General features: G+C 41.3%; 1 protein-coding gene across 1 annotated transcript in view; it reads left to right on the top strand.

Annotated features, from left to right (window-relative positions):
- Positions 1-18,837, top strand: part of ADAM28 (ADAM metallopeptidase domain 28) — a 64,501-nt gene that overhangs the window by 11,979 nt on the left and 33,685 nt on the right. Inside the window, exons 4-11 of the mRNA XM_038746696.1 lie at positions 2,307-2,385; positions 3,365-3,441; positions 6,072-6,264; positions 7,559-7,621; positions 9,345-9,416; positions 12,144-12,313; positions 14,149-14,233; positions 16,170-16,300. Coding sequence (XP_038602624.1) covers positions 2,307-2,385; positions 3,365-3,441; positions 6,072-6,264; positions 7,559-7,621; positions 9,345-9,416; positions 12,144-12,313; positions 14,149-14,233; positions 16,170-16,300 — 870 coding nt within the window. The remainder of the gene's footprint in view (positions 1-2,306; positions 2,386-3,364; positions 3,442-6,071; positions 6,265-7,558; positions 7,622-9,344; positions 9,417-12,143; positions 12,314-14,148; positions 14,234-16,169; positions 16,301-18,837) is intronic.

The following is an 18,837-nucleotide window of genomic DNA, read 5'->3' on the forward strand; positions in this document are numbered from 1 at the left end:
TGATCATATGCCTGCAGCATTCTACTGAGGATGCTTACAGACCCAGAAACACAGGAAGTCTAGAGATCAGGGAAGACTTGGGCATCTACTAGAACCGCTGAGAGTAGTGGGCATGGTAGAATGGTACATTGGCAGCAATGGTAGAATGTATGATAAAGTTGGCAGGGAATTCTTGCAAATCACAGTGAGGCAGCTCCACCTATGCCTTGAGGGGCCATCACGGACCCTAACTTCAGTCTCTTGAGTCAGAATTGACTCCTCCACTTTTTGTCTCTGTCAGCCTTCCTGTGCGGGCTGGGAGCAGAGTGGTTTTTCTGGGTCATGCCCTGGCTTAGAGCAGGTCAACTCATGGTAATCTCCAACTTTTCCTTCTTAAAGCATTGCCTAGTGATGTGATGGGAAAGTAAAACTAGCCATTTTTAAGCTTGGTTGTGACCAGAAACTTAGCATAGGTATAGATGATTGCTACCCCAGAAAAATATACTATACTGCCTGTGAAAACATTCACATATATGTGAATGATATATTCACATAGAGAAGCAGCGTGGCTCAGTGGAAAGAGCACGGGCATTGGAGTCAGAGGTCAGGGGTTCAAATCCCGACTCCGCCAATTGTCAGCTGTGTGACTTCGGGCAAGTCACTTAACTTCTCTGTGCCTCAGTTACCTCATCTGTAAAATGGGGATTAAGACTGTGAGCCCCCCATGGGACAACCTGATCACCTTGTAACCTCCCCAGTGCTTAGAACAGTGCTTTGCACATAGCAAGCACTTAATAAATGCCATTATTATTATCATTATTATATGTACTTATGCTATCATAGATATTATCTCATTTTCCCCTGGGAGGTGAAGATTGGCATTATAGTGCAAGAGACTAAGAGTCTCAGAGACCATGACCCTCTCATGGGAAGTCAGGGCTGGAGTCTCTGGGCTCCAAGTTTGGGGCTCTTTCCTTTAGATTCTGCTGCTCTGCTGTCACCTGAACTGTGATCTCTCAGTTGAGCCAGCACAGAATGGTAATAGAACAGTTTTAGAAAATGTTGCCTGGCCCCATCTCAGCTGATGCGATCCTTGCGTCAGGCTTGTCTGAGCAGAATGTATTACTTACTATTCACATGATATTCAGAATAAATTCAAGTTGATGGAAAATCCAATCATTTTTTTATTGCATGCCACCTGGTTTGGAAATTACAAAGTTATTCTCTGTATTTCTATTGGAAAGGAGTTGGACTTTGTGAAGTTGAATCTAGAAAGCAAGAAATATTTTCCTTTCTCAAGTGATAGATAACAAAGATCAATTTTGAAGCACAAGTAGATTTTATAGATATAAAGGAAGAATGTTCCCTTTGGCACTGTACTAAGCACTGGGGTAGAGACAAGTTAAACAGATTGGATATAGTTCTTGTCCCAAGTGGAGTTCACAGTCTAAAATCCCCAATTTACAGATGAGATAACTGAGGCACAGAGAAGTGAAGTGATTTGTCCAAGGTTATTCAGCTGACATATGGTGGACCAGGATTAGAACACAGGTCCTCCTAATTTCGAGGCCTGTGCTCTATCCACTAAGTCACACTGCTTCTTATGAAGATCTGGAACTCTCTCCAGAAACCTGAATTATGCAGTTTAGAGAGATAAGGATTCAGGCAGATTTGTTTTTTGCTGTTGTTGAAGCAGACAGCAAGGTTCCTAGGCAGGGACTTCTCTGATGAAGAATGAGTTGGAAGTGTGCATCAAACATCATGGCAATGAGCACGACAGTGGGCAGACTATACTTTCGAGACACAGAGGGATGACATCCACACCGGTATTATATGCTGGGAACTATCCATGTCCTTGGAAGAGAACCTTTAAAGATAACATCTTTATCCCTGGAAATTAAGATCTCATTTTAGATAGAACTGTGTAATATGAAATTCCAGATTTCAAGAATTGCTTTTGGGTAGCAGAAATCTTTCTTACAATTTAATCTGGGCAAAGAGTAGCCTCTCAAGCCTTAAAACTTAGAATCCTTATCTTGATTTTTGCTACTATTTCTGAGACTTATTGGACTTGATCCTACCAGGGAATAGTTGCTGACTTCGGGGTGCCACATTGATGTTTTCTGGTGCCTTTATTTCTGTTTTGCCCATAGAGCTGATTACTTATCAAAGCCAGAGGGAAAAAGGATTACTGCACCCCAAAGAAGTTAGCAGTGCCCACTCTTTCCATTAATAATTCCATGATCAGATTATAATCACCCATACCTCAGATTTCACAGACAGTGGATGTCATCATGAGTAACCTCCCTTTTATTCATTTTTTCCAGAGAACTCCTATCCCTGGACTACACCGAGACCCTTTATTCCTCCACAGGAGAGGAGGTCACCACCAGCCCTCAGATAACGGTAGGCTCCTCCCTAGAGCAAGCAGTGTAGCCTAGTAAAAGAAGAAGCGTGACTTAATGGAAAGAGCACGGGCTTGGGAGTCAGAAGGTCATTGGTTCATTCATTCAGTCAATCATATTTATTGAGTGCTTACTGTGTGCAGAGCACTGTACTAAGCACTTGGGAAATACAAGTCAGCAACATATAGAGATGGTCCCTACCCAACAACGGGCTCACAGTCTAGAAGGGGAGACAGACAACAAAACATGTAGACAAGTGTCAAAGGAGCCCGCTGTTGGGTAGGGACCGTCTCTATATGTTGCGAACTTATACTTCCTAAGTGTTTAGTACAGTGCTCTGCACACAGTAAGCACTCAAGAAATACGATTGAATGAATGAATGAATCAGAATAAATAGTCTAATCCTGGCTCCACTACTTCTCTGTTGTGTGACCTTGGGCGAGTCATTTCACTCCTCTGTGCCTCAGTTACCTCATTTGTAAAATGAGGATTGAGACTGTGAGCCCCATGTGGGACAGGGACTGTGTCCAGCCTGATTTGCTTGTATCCACCTCAGTGCTTAGTACAGTTTCTGGCAGATAGTAAGTGCTTAACTAATACCATCATTATTATTAAAGTCAAATACAAAGGCCCCTTGAGACCCATGAGGCAAGTTCAAAATTCAAGACATCATCTGTTTCCTGAAATCAACCCATAGTATTCTTTCACCTGTCTGGTTAAGGAGCACAGGGGCTGATGTTATCAGAACAATTGATAACAATGATGGTTCTTCTTCACATTCCAGAATATTATGTTGGGAAGCTGAATTGTACTTTCCAAGCACTTAGTACAGTGCTCTGCACATAGTAAATGCTCAATAAATGTGATTGAATGAATGAATGAACCTTGATTTCTATTCTAATTACCATTCCTGAGAATGTAGAACCTGCATTACTATTGAGAAAGACTCATCTAAGCATATATTTATTTCCTTCCAACAGGAACACTGTTATTATCAAGGACATATCCTTAATGAAGAGATTTCTTCAGCTAGCATCAGTACCTGTGCTGGTTTGAGGTGAGGTCATCCATGACATCCTTTGTAACAACTGAAATAGTAAAGAAGAGGTTCCTATTTTTAACAATAATTGTAACAGTAATTGTGGTATTTGTTAAGTGCTTACTGTGTGCCGGGCACTGTATTAAGCGCTGGGGTGGATACAAGTGAATTGTGTTGAATACAGTCCCTGTCTCATGTGGGGCTCACAGACTCAATCCCCATTTGACAGATGAGGTTACTGTTATCGACAAGTAAGGTACAAAATAGGTTAATCGGTGTAAATCGGCCGCAGGGTTCTTGTACCCAGGGTGGTGACGCAGATAGGAAAAATGACTCGGAGACATGAGTTCAGATAGAGCAATAAAGAAGGAAAGTGGCTACCTGCCCGTTCACCTCCCGGGAGAGGTACGAGTGACAAGCAGCCCCGATCCCATTCTCACTGTGTCTTTTATTGAGTTACAGCAACATGGGAGCGGAGCATTTAGGAATTTCAGGAATCCAATTAGGACCGACAAGATGTTACAAATTCTCATTATTCTCTGTTCTCACTGCCTTGTGCAGGTTGTTATCTGCCCTATGGCCTTGCATAGATACTTGTTACTTGTTACTGGCCTTGAAGACATCTGTTGCTGAGCCTTGCATAAAATACAAAAAGGAGTTGTTCTCTTGGCCTGTGCAAAATGGAGGGTTACTGTCAGCATACACAAAATGGAGTCAGTCATGTCAAGTCCGCTAGTGGACAATAGTAACTGAGGCCCAGAGAAGTGAAATGATTTGTCCAAGGTCACACAGCAAAGTGGCAGAGCTGGGGTTTGAACCCATGACTGTCTGACTCTCAGACCCAGGCTCTAGCCACTACATCATGCAGCTCCTTCATACTCTGAGTGGAATTTCACAGTTTCCCTGACATAGTCACAGCTAGCTTCAACAAATCCTTCATGATTTGTTGGTACAATTAATGGGTACTGCATTTGGGAGATTACTGATATTCTGGTCCAATTTGGGCCTCCTTGTCATTATCACTGGCTAGCTGATTTATGTCAGAGTTTGAGAGAAAGAAGTCTTGTTTGGGGAAGAAATGGAATAGAAAGGTCCAGAAACCACGATACAGAGTGAGACGATTTCTCAGGGTGAGTGGCTCCAGCAGGATATACAGTTCAACCACTTTTTTATTTGGTTTGGTCAGATCGAGGAACTCTCTACACTTATATCAAAATCTGGATTATCCATAGAGCTAATAATATTAAATGGATCTGAATAATGAGGCAGCTCTCATCTTGGTCTTCTTCTCCTCCAATCCACCCATCTAACTTGGGGTTTGACTTCTCCTGACACCACCAGACATCCCCACTACCCACCACCTCCCCCTGCTTTGGCTGCCCCTCCTGCCAGTGTCAGAAGTGCCATCTCACTTCCCAGCCTTGAAAACACAACCAACTGGCCAAAGGAGATGAGAGGGAAAAAAAACAAAGACAAACCTGCAACGTTGCATCATTGCATCAACTTAATTATACCCTAAACCTGAACAATACAGATAGTTGTGGTCCAGATATCTGAGGTGGTGGGGGTGGGAAGAGGGGCTGTACAGGCCCAGAAAATTCCCTAACAGTGGATGGCATCTTATCCATTGGGGTCTTTGTTGGACTATATATTTTAAAGACATATTTTGGGGTTGAATTGAACGAGATCTGCTTCATTCATTCATTCAATCGTATTTATTGAGAGCTTATTGTGTGCAGAGCACTGTACTAAGCACTTGGGAAGTACAAGTCAGCAACATATAGAGACGGTCCCTACCCAGCACGGGCTCACAGTCTAGAAGGGGGAGACAGACAACAAAACAAAACATGTAGACAGGTGTCACAATCATCAGAACAAATTCATTTAATGCTGACTTGTCAATCAATCATACTTATTGAGTGCTATGTGCAGAACACCCTATTAAGAGCTTGGGAGAGGACAATATAACCAAGGTGGTAGTCCTTTTCCCTTTCCACAAGAAGCTTCCAGTCTAACGAGGAATGCCTTCTTGGATCATTTTGGGAACTGAAATAACTTCACTTGGTGGACTGGATCAAGATCACATATGATGCTGAAGGTAGACATTTACAGCTCCCAAAGTCTGCCACAGAATATAGAAAAGGCTCTGCCACAGCAGAACACTCTTCAATCAATCAGTCATATTTATTGAGCGGTTACTGTGTGCCGGGCACTTTACAAAGCTCTTGGAAGAGTACAGCATAACAGTATAACAGACACATTTCCTGCTCACGAGGGGAGACAGACATTAAATTATGGTTATGCAATTGCTTTAGGGTTGAGGTGAGATGAATAAAGAGTACAAACCCAAATTCAAGGGTGAAACAGAGGGAGATCAAGTGGACAAAATGGGGGCTTAGTCGGGGAAGGCCTCCTTCTGATGCAGACATCTGGAGTAAAGTTAGTTCACATGAGATTTTCCATCCCTGGGGATGTCCAACATCTGATAGATCTTTCAGAATTTATAAACAGTATGCCTTGAGGTAGAATGATGGATTTAGATGCTTCTCACAGTTCCTAACAGGCCCAGGAGGCTATGGTTCTGTAACATAATGACCGCTGTAAGGTAGGGGAATCAGAGGGTTGTTGTTTATTCTTGTGTTTTTCAGGGGATACTTCAAGCTTCATGATCAAAGGTATCTTATTGAGCCCTTGAAGCTCTCAGATCAGGAAGAACATGCTGTCTTTAAGTATAACCACTCGGAACAGGATGCAATTAACTCTACCTGTGGGGTGAATGACTCAGGGCAAAGGAAAGTGGAGGTCCAAGTGAAAGCCTCCAGGTCAGGGGTCAGCCTGGGAGTGAGTATCACCTTTTTATGAGTCCCTTCATTCTCTTCTCCCACTCGTAATTCCAACCTTTTCCCCACTAATTTCCCCATTAATGCTGCATCCCTACCGAAAGTCCTTCTCTTCACTAAAAGTTCTCAAATTCATCATCATAGAGCCTGGGCTTGGGAGTCAGAGGTCATGGGTTCTAATCCCAGCTCCTCCACTTGTCAGCTGTGTGACTTTGGGCAAGTCACTTCACTTGCTCAAAGTGGAGAAGCAGCATGGCTCAGTGGAAAGAGCATGGGCTTTGGAGTCAGAGGTCAGGGGTTCAAATCCCGGCTCCACCAATTGTCAGCTGTGTGACTTTGGGCAAGTCACTTAACTTCTCTGTGCCTCAGTTACCTCATCTGTAAAATGGGGATTAAGACTGTGAGCCTCCCATAGGTCAACCTGATCACCTTGTAACCTCCCCAGTGCTTAGAACAGTGCCTTGCACATAGTAAGTGCTTAATAAATGCCATCATCATCATCATCATTATTATTATTATTCACTTCTCTGTGCCTCAGTTCCCTCATCTGGAAAATGGGGATTAAGACTGTGAGCCCCATGTGGGACAATCTGATTACTTTGTATCCCCCCCAGAGCTTAGAACAGTACTTGGCACATAGTAAGTGCTTAACAAATGCCATCATCATTATTATTGCTATCCCAAATTAAAATTCCTCCCTATATTCATTATTCTACCCTAAACCCAACCAATTAGCACTTCATTCAATCAGTGATATTTATTGAGAGCTTACTTTGTGCAGAGTACTGCTGTTTTATGCACTTGAGAGGGACCACTTGAGTCAGCTCTAGACTATAAGCTTGTTGTGGGCAGCGAATGTGTCTATTATATTTTTGTGTTGCACTTTCCCAAGAGCCTAGTACAGTGCTCAATTAATACAATTGATTGGTAGACATTGTGCATACCCACAAGGCAAACCTACACACATATATATATATATATATATAAAACCCTAAATGCATAGTACAGTGCTCTGCACACAGTAAGCACTCAGTAAATATGACTGAATGAATATATATATATACATATATATATATATATATATATATATATTGTCTGAAGGCAATGAAAAAAATGGAGAAAAGGTTATTGTTTTCCATAATTACCCAAGGGAAAAATCTCATGTTTTCTAAGCACTTTACACTTTCCAACATTTACAAAGTTATAGGTATGTCCCATATATTAAATCAAAGAAAGATGAAAAGGACTAAAAAAAAGTTCACAGTACTAACTCCCTCCCTTCACTCCCCTGTTAGGAAGATCAATATATGCAACAGAAGAAATATGTGGAATTCTTTTTGGTCCTGGATAATACCCTGGTAAGTATTATCTTATTTCTCATTTATTCATGGGTAGACAAGGAGATTTGTAACTCTGTATGAACAACACTATTCCAAATCATTAAAAACAAAGATGCAAGCTGAAAGCTATTCAGTAACTGGTTACTCAGAGCAGATAAAAACCAACCTTAAAAATAATCTTATAATCTTTCACAGTATTTGCCATGAAAAGTATATTAAACCCTTAACAGTCTGGTGTCCATTTTTGACCTTGTATTTTTTTTTCTACTTAAGGTAAACTTAGACTTTTGTTTTGAAATCTAATTTTTTTAAAACAAAATACCTATTTCATATTGCAAAAGATAATTGCAACAAGAGTAAACTCTTTGGTTATGATGAGCAACATAGTAGTGTCAAAAAACTCCAGAGATTAAAGCAGAAACTCAGAAACTCCACATTTTATTCCTGGTTCATTGTATGAGGTTATTTTTAATTTTGTCTAAATTGTTGATGAGCCTTTTCTCTGGATTTCAAAGACATGTAAGTGTCAGTGATTATTTACAATAATCACAATTAGAAATGGAGCTGAGGGAAGCTAGAAGTTAATAATAAGCTAGAAAAGCAGCGTGGCTCAGTGGAAGGAACCCAGGCTTTGGAGTCAGTGGTCATGGGTTCAAATTCCGGCTCCACCAATTGTCAGCAGTGTGACTTTGGGCAGGTCACTTAACTTCTCTGTGCCTCAGTTACCTCATCTGTAAAATGGGGATTGACTGTAAAACCCCCGTGGGACAACCTGATCACCTTGTAACCTCCCCAGTGCTTAGAACAGTGCTTTGCACATAGTAAGCACTTAATAAATGCCATTATTATTATCATTATTATTATTATTATTAATACATTTACCTTGAACACAGAGGCATGGTCAAAATCTCTTGAATGAGCCCAGGCCTGGGAATCAAAGAATCTGGGATTTGATCACACCTGTACCACTTTCCTGCTCTTTGACCTTGGGCAAGTCACTTAAGTTCTCTGTCTCTAAGTTTTCTCATCTGTAAAATAAAGATCAAATACCTGTTGTATCTCCCCCTTAGGCTGTAAGCCCCATGTGGCACAGGGATTGTGACCAAATTATGATGATGATGATGGTGGCATTTGTTAAGCACTTACTATGTGCCAATCACTGTTCTAAGCGCTGGAATAGATACAAGGTTATCAGGTTGTCCCACTTGGGGCTCACAGTCTTGATCCCCATTTTACAGATGAGGTAGTGACTTTCCCAAAGTCACACAGCTGACAAGTGGTGGAGTCGGGATTAGAACCCATAACCTCCGACTCCCAAGCCCAGGCTCTTTCCACTAATCCACACTGCTTCTCTGAATGGGTTATCTTATATCTGCCCTAGCATTTAGTACAATGTTTGGCACACAGTAAATGTTTCATAAATGCCACTATTATTATTTTCACTATTATTATTGTTATTATTATTTAAGAACAGTTGGGAGAGGGAATCAGATGCATACTTTTCCCTTGTTGATGTTGCACAAGTTGCTTTCATGACTGCCTCTCCAGGAGTCCCAGAATTGAGCCAATCCCTAGCTACACTGTTGCCCAGGCTTGGCTCTAAAGAGAAAGTCACATTTTTTGTCTTGAACCAAACATTGTAGGCTTTTCTCTTCAACTACCCAAATGTTGAATTACCTCAGAAATGGATGTCACCTTCAGTTTTCCACTTTAATTCCTTACCTCAATGTTTGTTTTTCAGTATGAACAGTACAATCGTAATCAAGATGAGCTAAGGAAGCGGATTTTTGATATGGTCAATTTTGTCAATATGGTAAGAATAGTTTCACCAAATCAAAAGAAAAAGAAGCAGTCAGGTTGCTGCCTGAATCTCTGAAGAATCTAGGCGAAAATGTCAAACTTGATTCCATGAGCAGAATAACTTGTCCAAAGGAAATGAAAATGTTTACAACTTGGATTAATGCTAAACATTAGCAGACTGAATATTCTTAACATCAGTCAGCAGTTTTAATGTCATTTGTTCCCTGGTCACAGTTATCAAAACTCATAAGGAACAATATTAGGATCTTGTGTCTAATCCAAAAGTGGTTTTGTGGTTTTACAATAGCGTTTGGCATCTTGGTTACCATGTACACAGTTACCATTTTTCATGGGAACATGTATATCTGTATTCTCAGCAGCTTGTAACGGGTGAAATAACACTGATTACGAGGTCTTGAGGACACAAAAAGGTAGCGGTGGAGCCATGGATAAAAGCCAAGCTAGCTGATGCCAAGTTCCTGACTCCATCTCCAAAACCACACTTCCTCATTATGAGGAACTCCTAGGCCTCACCATCATGTGATAAAAATAGTTTCTGCTTTTGATTTTTCCTTTACAGTTAAACCATAAACTACATAAATGTCCCACACTTCCTTTATCTTGTCTGGGAGCAAGTCTTTGATCACCATTCAGAGCTCCAGAGTGAGAGGCTTGTGTGGCCTCCCTCAGTGGAGGCTCTGTATCATTTTGGCTTTTAGCTGCTGGGATTTGCTGGGCCTGTGTTTCATGCTGTTCCCTGCTTGCTTCATCATCATATCATCATCAGTGGTATTTATTGATAACTTACTGGGTGCAGAACACTGTATAAAGTGCTTGAGAGACTTGGTAGACATGTTCCCTGCCCACGATGAGTTTACAGACTAGAGTTTTTTCACCCAGATCTCTTTACATAACACGTCTCAGACCTTGTACTGTCTAAATAATAACAATAATGATAATGGTATTTGCTTGGCAGCTATAGTGCGCCAAGCACTGTACCAAGTGCTGAGGTAGATATGAGATTATCAGATCCCACATGGGGCTCACATTGTAAGCAGGAGGGAGAACAGGTCCTGGATTCCTACTCCTGAAAAGCAGGTAAACTTTCCAGGATTCCTGTGGTTCACTGGGTTGGGCAGGGATCAGTTCTTCACAAATTCACACATTCTTGATCCCTAGGAAGGCTGTGTTCTTTAAGGTTTGGGGAAGGGAGTGTAAGTGAGAAGTAGCATGATCTAGTGGATAGAGCATGGCAATGGGAGTTAGAAGGACCTGGGTTCTAATCCCTGCCCTTCCGCTTGTCTGCTGTGTGACCTTGGGCAAGTCATTCAACTTCTCTGCGCCTCAGTTATCTCATCTGTAAAATGAGCCCCTCCACATGTGAGGCCCATGTGGAACATGGACTGTTTCCAACCTGATTACCTTGTATCTACCCCAGCCCTTAGAACAATGCCTGCACAGTAAGTGCTTAACAAATATCATTAAAAAAAGTGTAATTTGCCTCAGTTGTCTAAAAGAGACACTCCTTTCCTGGAACGTATATTGGATTTAGGACAAAAGAAAATGCCCTACCAAAGGCTTCTAGCTCTTAAGAACTCCTGTGCTTGCTCCCAAATTCATCTTATACCTTCCCCGCTTTGTTAGACTTTGGCATTATGATATCATATATTTATGATGTATTCAAGTGCTTAGTAAAGTGCTCTGCATATGGCAAGTGCTCAATAAAAACCATTGATGATGATGATGATATTTCAGTATTCCAGGTAATAACCATGGTTAGTTCTGTTAAGGGGTTCCATGAAAGCAGAGTTTTAGGCAGGGGTGAGCAGGAATTCTGTCTGACCAAACTATCGTAGCTATCCCCGTGCTTCGTACAATGCTTGGTATGTCAGTTCAGGGCACAACCACCACAGTCCTGCCACCTCAGGGCTTATTACTAAAGAGGGAGCAAAGCAATGTGGACAGTACATGGAACTGGAGATCCTTCCAAAGGCCTTGGTTCTACCCACTCCCTGTTACATAGCCTTGGACAAGTCATCTGTAAAATTCCTGTTCCTCCTCCTTAGAGTGTGAGCCCCATGAGGAACCAGGGATTGTATACAATCTGGTTATTTTATATCTACCCCAGAGCCTAATCAGTAATAATAATAATAATAATGTTGGTATTTGTTAAGCGCTTACTGTGTGCCGAGCACTGTTTTAAGCGCTGGGGTAGAAACAAAGTAATCAAGTTGTCCCACTTGGGGCTCACAGTCTTAATCCCCATTTTACAGATGAGGTAACTGAGGCACAGAGAAGTTAAGTGAATTTCCCAAAGTCACACAGCTGACAAGTGGCAGAGCCGGGATTAGAACCCATGACCTCTGACTCCCAAGCCTGTGCTCTTTCCACTGAGCCACATGTACTTGGCAGATAGCACTAAACAGTACCATCATTATTGTTATTATTTTAAAATGCTAAAAGATGAGTGTTATAAGGGGGAATGGCCATATTACTCTCTGTGCCCCTGGCTGATCACCCAGTAAATTAGCAATAGATCGATTTAATTTCATTGTAAAGGCTCTAGGGATATTAAAGTTTCACTCCTACTGGGAAATGAAGCTAATAACATCTGCCTGCTCCTCAAGGGTTTGGGGAGAGAGATATAACGACGGGCATATATTTAGCATCACATCAATGTCCTATGGATCATATTTACATTTTTAGATTTCCTATCACGAATTGTATTCTCTTCCAACAGGTCTATAAAAGTATAAATGTCCTAGTGGCATTGGTTGGTATGGAAACCTGGACGGATGCTGACAAGATAAAGGTAAACCCAAATGCAAGTATCACCCTGGAACTTTTCAAAAATTGGCGAGGATCGGTGCTCCCCAGAAGAAAGAAGCATGATATTGCTCAGTTACTCACGTACGTAGGTGCTATTGCTCCTCCCATAAATTACTCTCCCTCTCTTCAAAGTCTTACTGAAAGCACATCTCCTCCAAGAGGCCTTCCCTGATAAAGCCCTCTTTTCTTTTCTTCCACTCCCTTTGGCATAGCCCTGATTTGCTCCCTTTATTTATCCCTCCTCCCAGCCCCACAGCAGTTATGTTCATATCTGTAATTTATTTATATTAATGTCTGTCCTCCCCTCTAGACTTTAAGCTTGTTGTGGGTAGGGAATGTGTTTATTACATTGCTATAGTGCAGTGCACTCTCCCAGGTGCTTAGTACAGTGCTTGGCACACAGTAAGAGCTCAATAAATGCAACTGACTGTCTGACTGACTGACTTTGGAGACCAGTAGTTTCTCAGAGATGCTTTTGAAAGCCTTGCAGGAACTATCTTAATGGGGAAAGTATGTTAGTTTTCCTAGAGGAATAATAATAATTAATAATAATTATCATATTTGTTAAGCACTTATGTGTTGAACACTGTTCTAAGCACTGGGGTAGATACAAGATAATTGGGTTGTCCCACGCAGGGCTCACATTCCTAATTCCCATTTTATAGATGAGGTAAATGGGACACAGAGAAGTTAAGTGCCTTGCCCAAGGTCACACAGCAGACAAGTGACGAAACCTAGATTTGGACTCATGTCCTCTGACTCCCAAGCCCCTGCTCTTTCCACTAAGCCACACTGCATTTTAGAAGGGTTGTAAGAGTTTTGAGGTACTAGGGTCCCTGATTTTGTCACAATTTGGCATCTCCTCAGAAGCCCTGAAACTCCTTATATGAGCTTGGTTTTCAAGCTCATAGTAGGAAAAAGGTGGGGCATCCATCTGTATCTAGCATGTAATAATTAATAATCATTACGGCATTTGTTAAGCACTTACTATTCGTTAAGAAGACAAGTGGCACAGCTGGAATTAGAATCCAGGTTCTTTTTGCTCCCAGGCCTGTGTTTTGTCCACTAGGCCATGCTGCTTCTTCAACTGGCCATGAGCAGTTAATTAGGGCAGTTTATGGTTTCTTGGGGTGCTCTAAATCTTTGCCCAACTAAACCCTTGTTTCCTCTTCTGCTACTCCCTTCTGCCTTGCCTTTGCATTTGGTTTACACACTTCATCCAACCCTCCCTCAGCTCCGCAGCACCTATGCACATATGTGTAATTGATTTATTTATAGTAATATCTGTCTCCCTCTCTAAACTGTAAGCTCATTGTGGGCAGGAAATGTGTCTACCAATTCAGTTACATTGTGCTCACCCAACCACTTAGTACAGTGCTCTGCACACAGTAATTAATCAATGAACATGATTGATTGATGAATTGATTGATTTTAAACAAAGCAAGATTGTCCCCAACAATATAGTCCAAATTAAACAATTAATCAATTGATTAAGCAGTTATTCTGGGCAATGTATGGTACTTCGTGCTTGGGAGAGTACAGTAGAGGTAAAAACCTGTCCTCTAGCACTTTATAATTTAACAATTTTAAAATATTTTATCCAGTCACCTTAAAATGAGGTTCAGCTAACTTTTCACCACTTCTCTCAGAACTGTTTCAGACATCGTTGCAAGCCCTAAGAACTTAAGTGCCGAAGAAGTAGGGAGAAACACAAGCTGGGTCGGGAGATATAAAAGGACAAGGGACAAAAATCACCAGGTGACAGATGTATCTGAAACTCTGTAAAACACAAGAGTAAGAAGGTGTTCCCTGGTGTTGATAAATTGCAGTTTGGCTGATCCCTGTTTCAGCAGCTTGGGGAAAAAGCAAATAAACCCAGTTTAAAGTCTGAAAGCATGCTTGTCTCTTTCTTGCAGTGGGATTGCATTCTCTGAAGAACTCGTGGGATTGGCTTTCATGGGTACAGTGTGCTCCCCTTTTCATTCTGTTGGTGTAGTTCAGGTTTGTTGAATGCCCGTATGCTTTAGGAATTTCCAAAGGTTTTCTGCTATTTGTCATGCCATGTTCTTACACCGAGCTATTTTTTTATGGTATTTGTTAAGCGCTCACTATGTGCCAGGCACTGTTCTAAGCACTGATTCTTTCTAATCAAAATGGACACAGTCCATGTCCCTCTTGAGGTTCACAATCTTAATCCCCATTTTACGGATGAGGTAATTGAGGCATAGAGAAGTGAAGGAACTTGCCTAAACTCACATAGCACATAAGTGGCAGAGCCAGGATTAGAATTGGAGTCTCAGCTGTTGTCAGCTACTTCCCAAGCAAAAATGTGTTAAAGATTCACCTTGTAAAACGATTTACTACAAAGCAGAAAGGATTAGCCAGTTCCATGTTCCTTTGTTTTCTCCCTGGGAGGTCTTCTCTCTTCTCTTAGATTTTATTATTATTTTCTCTTAGATTCGTTCTAGGATGACTGACCACAAATCTAATCACAACATACAGCTACCTCTCAGATCTCTCTTGCCTCTACCATTTACCTTGGAAAGGACAAATCACCCAACTTTTCCTCCCTAAGCAGTCTCTACCACCATATTTATCTCCTGCAATCACCAGCTCCAGCACCTCCAACCAACCACTGGGATTTATTGACACTGTGTGCAGAACATTGTATTAGGAGTTTGGGATAATACAGGGTACCATCCCTGCTCTCAAGGAGCTTACAATCCAGTTTAGGAGGCAGGTTCTAAAAGAAATTACAGGTAAATGAAGCAACTGAGTAAATGGAAATGTGTGTAATTGCTATAGAGGACCCAAGGAAGCTTCTTTGATAAAATTTGAGAGAGGGAGAAGGAAGTGGAGGAAGGAAGAGGGGAAGAGGAGTCAGCATCTGGATTGTTGCTGGGAATGTGTCTTCCAACCTCTATTTTGCACTCTCTCAAGTGCTTAGTACAGTGCTCTGCTCATAGTAAGCCCTCAATAGATATGAGTGATTGATTGCTGCTGTCCCACCTCTAAATCTGCCACACATCAGCCTCAATTTCTCTTTTCATGTTTCACTCGCAATCTCTCTTCCTTGTTTCAGCCAAACACATTTTCTTCCTGCCCACATTGTTCCCTTCTCTGATGCCTCCCAAGGAGTTATCCTTGCTTCCGTGAGTTTCCTGACCAATATTCCTTTGCCTGTCAGACCAGTGATCCTAACGTTTATGTCAGCTCCTTCAAAAATCACATCTTCTGAGAAACCTATCAGGCTGATTCATCAGTTCTGTTCATTCCAGACTCTAGGACTGGGGGAAGGGAAAAACATATAGCCCGTCTCCAGCAGGACAGGCACGGAGTTTGATTTTACAATATCAGAGATGGCCACTGACCCATCCTTACGTTCCTTCCCATTTCCATTCCCAGTGCTGCTCTTCATGAGAGGACGAGCAAAGAGACACATTGCATATAAGTTCTAGATTTTGGCTCATTGTGTTAATACTAAAAGTATTCACTAACTTTTGTTGCATTCTTACTTCTTCTCGAGCTGAACATATTCCAACTCCAGTAGGCAGGGATCATTTTTAGCTCTAGGATTGTGCCATCCATGGCATAGTGCCACTATTTTGTGTACTAGATTTGGGGAGTACAGTCACTCAAAAAATGGCATGAACACTCCCAAGCCCTTGGAGTCCTTGGGAACAGTAAGGGAGCTCAGAATTGAATAAAAGGGTTCGTGCTGCTACCTAAAGTCCCTCACTTACTCCAGGGAAAAGAGTGGCTCAATCAACATTAACTATAATGACGAAGAGGTTGTGGAAGGTCACTGAATGTCAGCAATAGAAATGAAATGGTAATATGAGGCATTTAATTCCCTCTTCTGAACTCTCTGAAACTAGTTTTGGAGTAAACCAACTTGAAACACCAAAGACTTAACTGATGCTTCTTTTTCCCTTAGGACCACAGTCAAAACAGGTTTAGGGTGGCAGGAACAATAGCACACGAGATGGGACATAACTTTGGGATGACACATGATACCTTTCAGTGTAAGTGTCCTTCAGTAACCTGTGTGATGGACCAAGCTCTCAGGTAAGGCTTAGTATTTGGAAAGAGAGAAACTCAACCCTAAAACCTTTGGAAGAGGGTTCTAAGTTCAGTTCCTTTTGGGGATCAAACACAACACTGGGCATTTCATGACAATGTTTGGAAGCTCCATTTACTGAAAAAGAGGTACCAGAACGATCTGAACATACAGCAAGAGGCACTGTCATCATCGAGACTGGAAGCTCCTTGTGGACAGGGAATTTGTTTGCCAACTCTGTTGTATCATATTAATAGATCAATCAATTAATCAATCAATTGTATTTATGGAATAATTACTGTGTGCAGAACCCTGTAATAATAATAATAATAATGGCATTTGAACAAGCGCTTACTATGTGCAAAGCACTGTTCTAAGTCCTCGGGAGGATACAAGGTGATCAGGTTGTCCTTCGTGAGGCTCACAGTCTTAATCCCCATTTTACAGATGAGGTAACTGAGGAACAGAGAAGTGAAGTGACTTGCCCAAAGTCATACATGGTCGTGGCTCAGGGGAAAGAGCCCAAGCTTGGGAGTCAGAGGTTTTGGGTTCAAATCCCACCTCTGCCACTTGTCAGCAGTGTGACTTTGGGCAAGTCACTTAACTTCTCTAGGCCTCAGTTACCCCATCTGTAAAATGGGGATTAAGATTGTGAACCCCACGTGAGACAACCTGATCACCTTGTATCCTCCCCAGCACTTAGAACAGTGCTTGGCACATAGTAAGCGCTTAACAAATACCAAAGTTATTATTATTATTATTATCATACAGCTGACAAGCGTCAGAGCTAGAATGAGAGACTACAATATAACAGAGCTGGTAGACGTTTACAGGAGGAGTTTAGAGTCTAGAGGAGGAGCTTAATACCATTTGATTGATTGACCAACAGCATCCATATTTCCTGGGTGCCTACTCTATGCAAAGCCCTTTACTAGACACTGAGCTCTGTATTGCTAGATAAATTACCTCAATGCTCAATATGCTTTCAATCTTCTTTAGATCCTGAAATATTTCATATACACAAGCTTCCTGTCTCTCTATTGTCTAGGTGGGGGTTAAGTGTGCCTACCACTTTATAGATTTTCTCCTAATTATGTTATACATTGCAAGAGGCCAAGTGGCTTTTTTTTTCCCCTGTTTTTCATGGATAATCCATTGGCATTTACTTAGAAATCTCATCGTAAATGTGATATTGCTAGGTCACAAATTACTAACAATTAAAGACAAGTTTCTGACCCTGAGTGTTGATATATTCAGACTAAAAATTCAAACCTATGGAGAAGATAATTCTCTTTGTTCATAACAACATGGAGGGAGAGAGCAAGATGATCAGGCAGGAATTGTGGGTGACAGTCTTTCAGGTAAGAAATTATCAATAAATTATTTTTGGCACACCTATTACTGTTTCAGGTGCTTAATAAAGTACAAAAGCAGCATGGCCTAGTGGAAAGAGTGGGGCCTGGGAGTTAGAGGATCTTGATTGTAATCCCAGCCCTGTCACTTGTCTGCTGGGTGACGTTGGATGAGTCACTTCACTTGTCTGTGCCTCAGTTGCCTCATCTGTAAAATGGAGATTAAGAATGTGAGCCTCATGTGTGTCAGGGAATATGTCCAACCCGATTAGCTTGTATTTACCCCAACACTTAATACAGTGCCTGACATGTAGTAAATGCTTAACAAATGCCATCAAAAATAAATAAACAAATAAATAAATAATAAATAAAATTTTAGTCAGGGAAGGCATCTTGGAGGGAAGGGGAACTCTGGGGCTGGGGTTCCCTGAGGAAATGGTCCTGAAGGGAGGCAAGGATCAGGTTACCGTGAAAAGGAAGTAGTAACAGCAGGCGTAGTACTAGTAGAGTTGTTGTAGTAGTGTTGTAGTAGTAGTAGCATTGTAGTGGTAATAGGAGCATGGTTGTTCATTAAATTGTATTGAGCGCTTACAATGTGCAGAGCACTGTACTAAGCACTGGTTGTTGTAAAGGTAGTAGTAAGCACTCAATAAGAACTAATAATACTGATGGATTGACTGGTAGTTGTATTTATTGAGAAAGGAAAGAAAGAATTCCTGGATTTCACTCCCCAGTTTACAATGGGACCTCAAGCCAGATATTTTCCTGGCGTGTATATCTCAATTTTCCTGGCTCTAGGATTATACTTGCTGCAATGGGGCAAGATTGTTTTTATATTAAAATAACATGCACAAGTTTTAAATCATATGGTAAATACGTTTTAAAGAAAGAGAAGTATAGGTATAACCCAGATGTATTTGAAATTTGTTTCTCAAAAACGTTGGTGTGTTGTGAACCATTGTATTATGGGATATGTTTTAGAATGTGAGCCCACTGTTGGGTAGGGACTATATATGTTGCCAACTTGTACTTCCCAAGCGCTTAGTACAGTGCTCTGCACACAGTAAGCGCTCAATAAATACGATTGATAGATTGATTAATTGATTGATTTCCCAGTGACTTCAATGTAATTTGTTAGTTTCCCTATACAGAGCCAGCCCCAACGTAAAGATCAGGTCCTACAGGGAACTAAA

The sequence above is a fragment of the Tachyglossus aculeatus genome, chromosome 5 (genome assembly GCF_015852505.1).
Source record: "Tachyglossus aculeatus isolate mTacAcu1 chromosome 5, mTacAcu1.pri, whole genome shotgun sequence".
Taxonomy (NCBI): domain Eukaryota; kingdom Metazoa; phylum Chordata; class Mammalia; order Monotremata; family Tachyglossidae; genus Tachyglossus; species Tachyglossus aculeatus.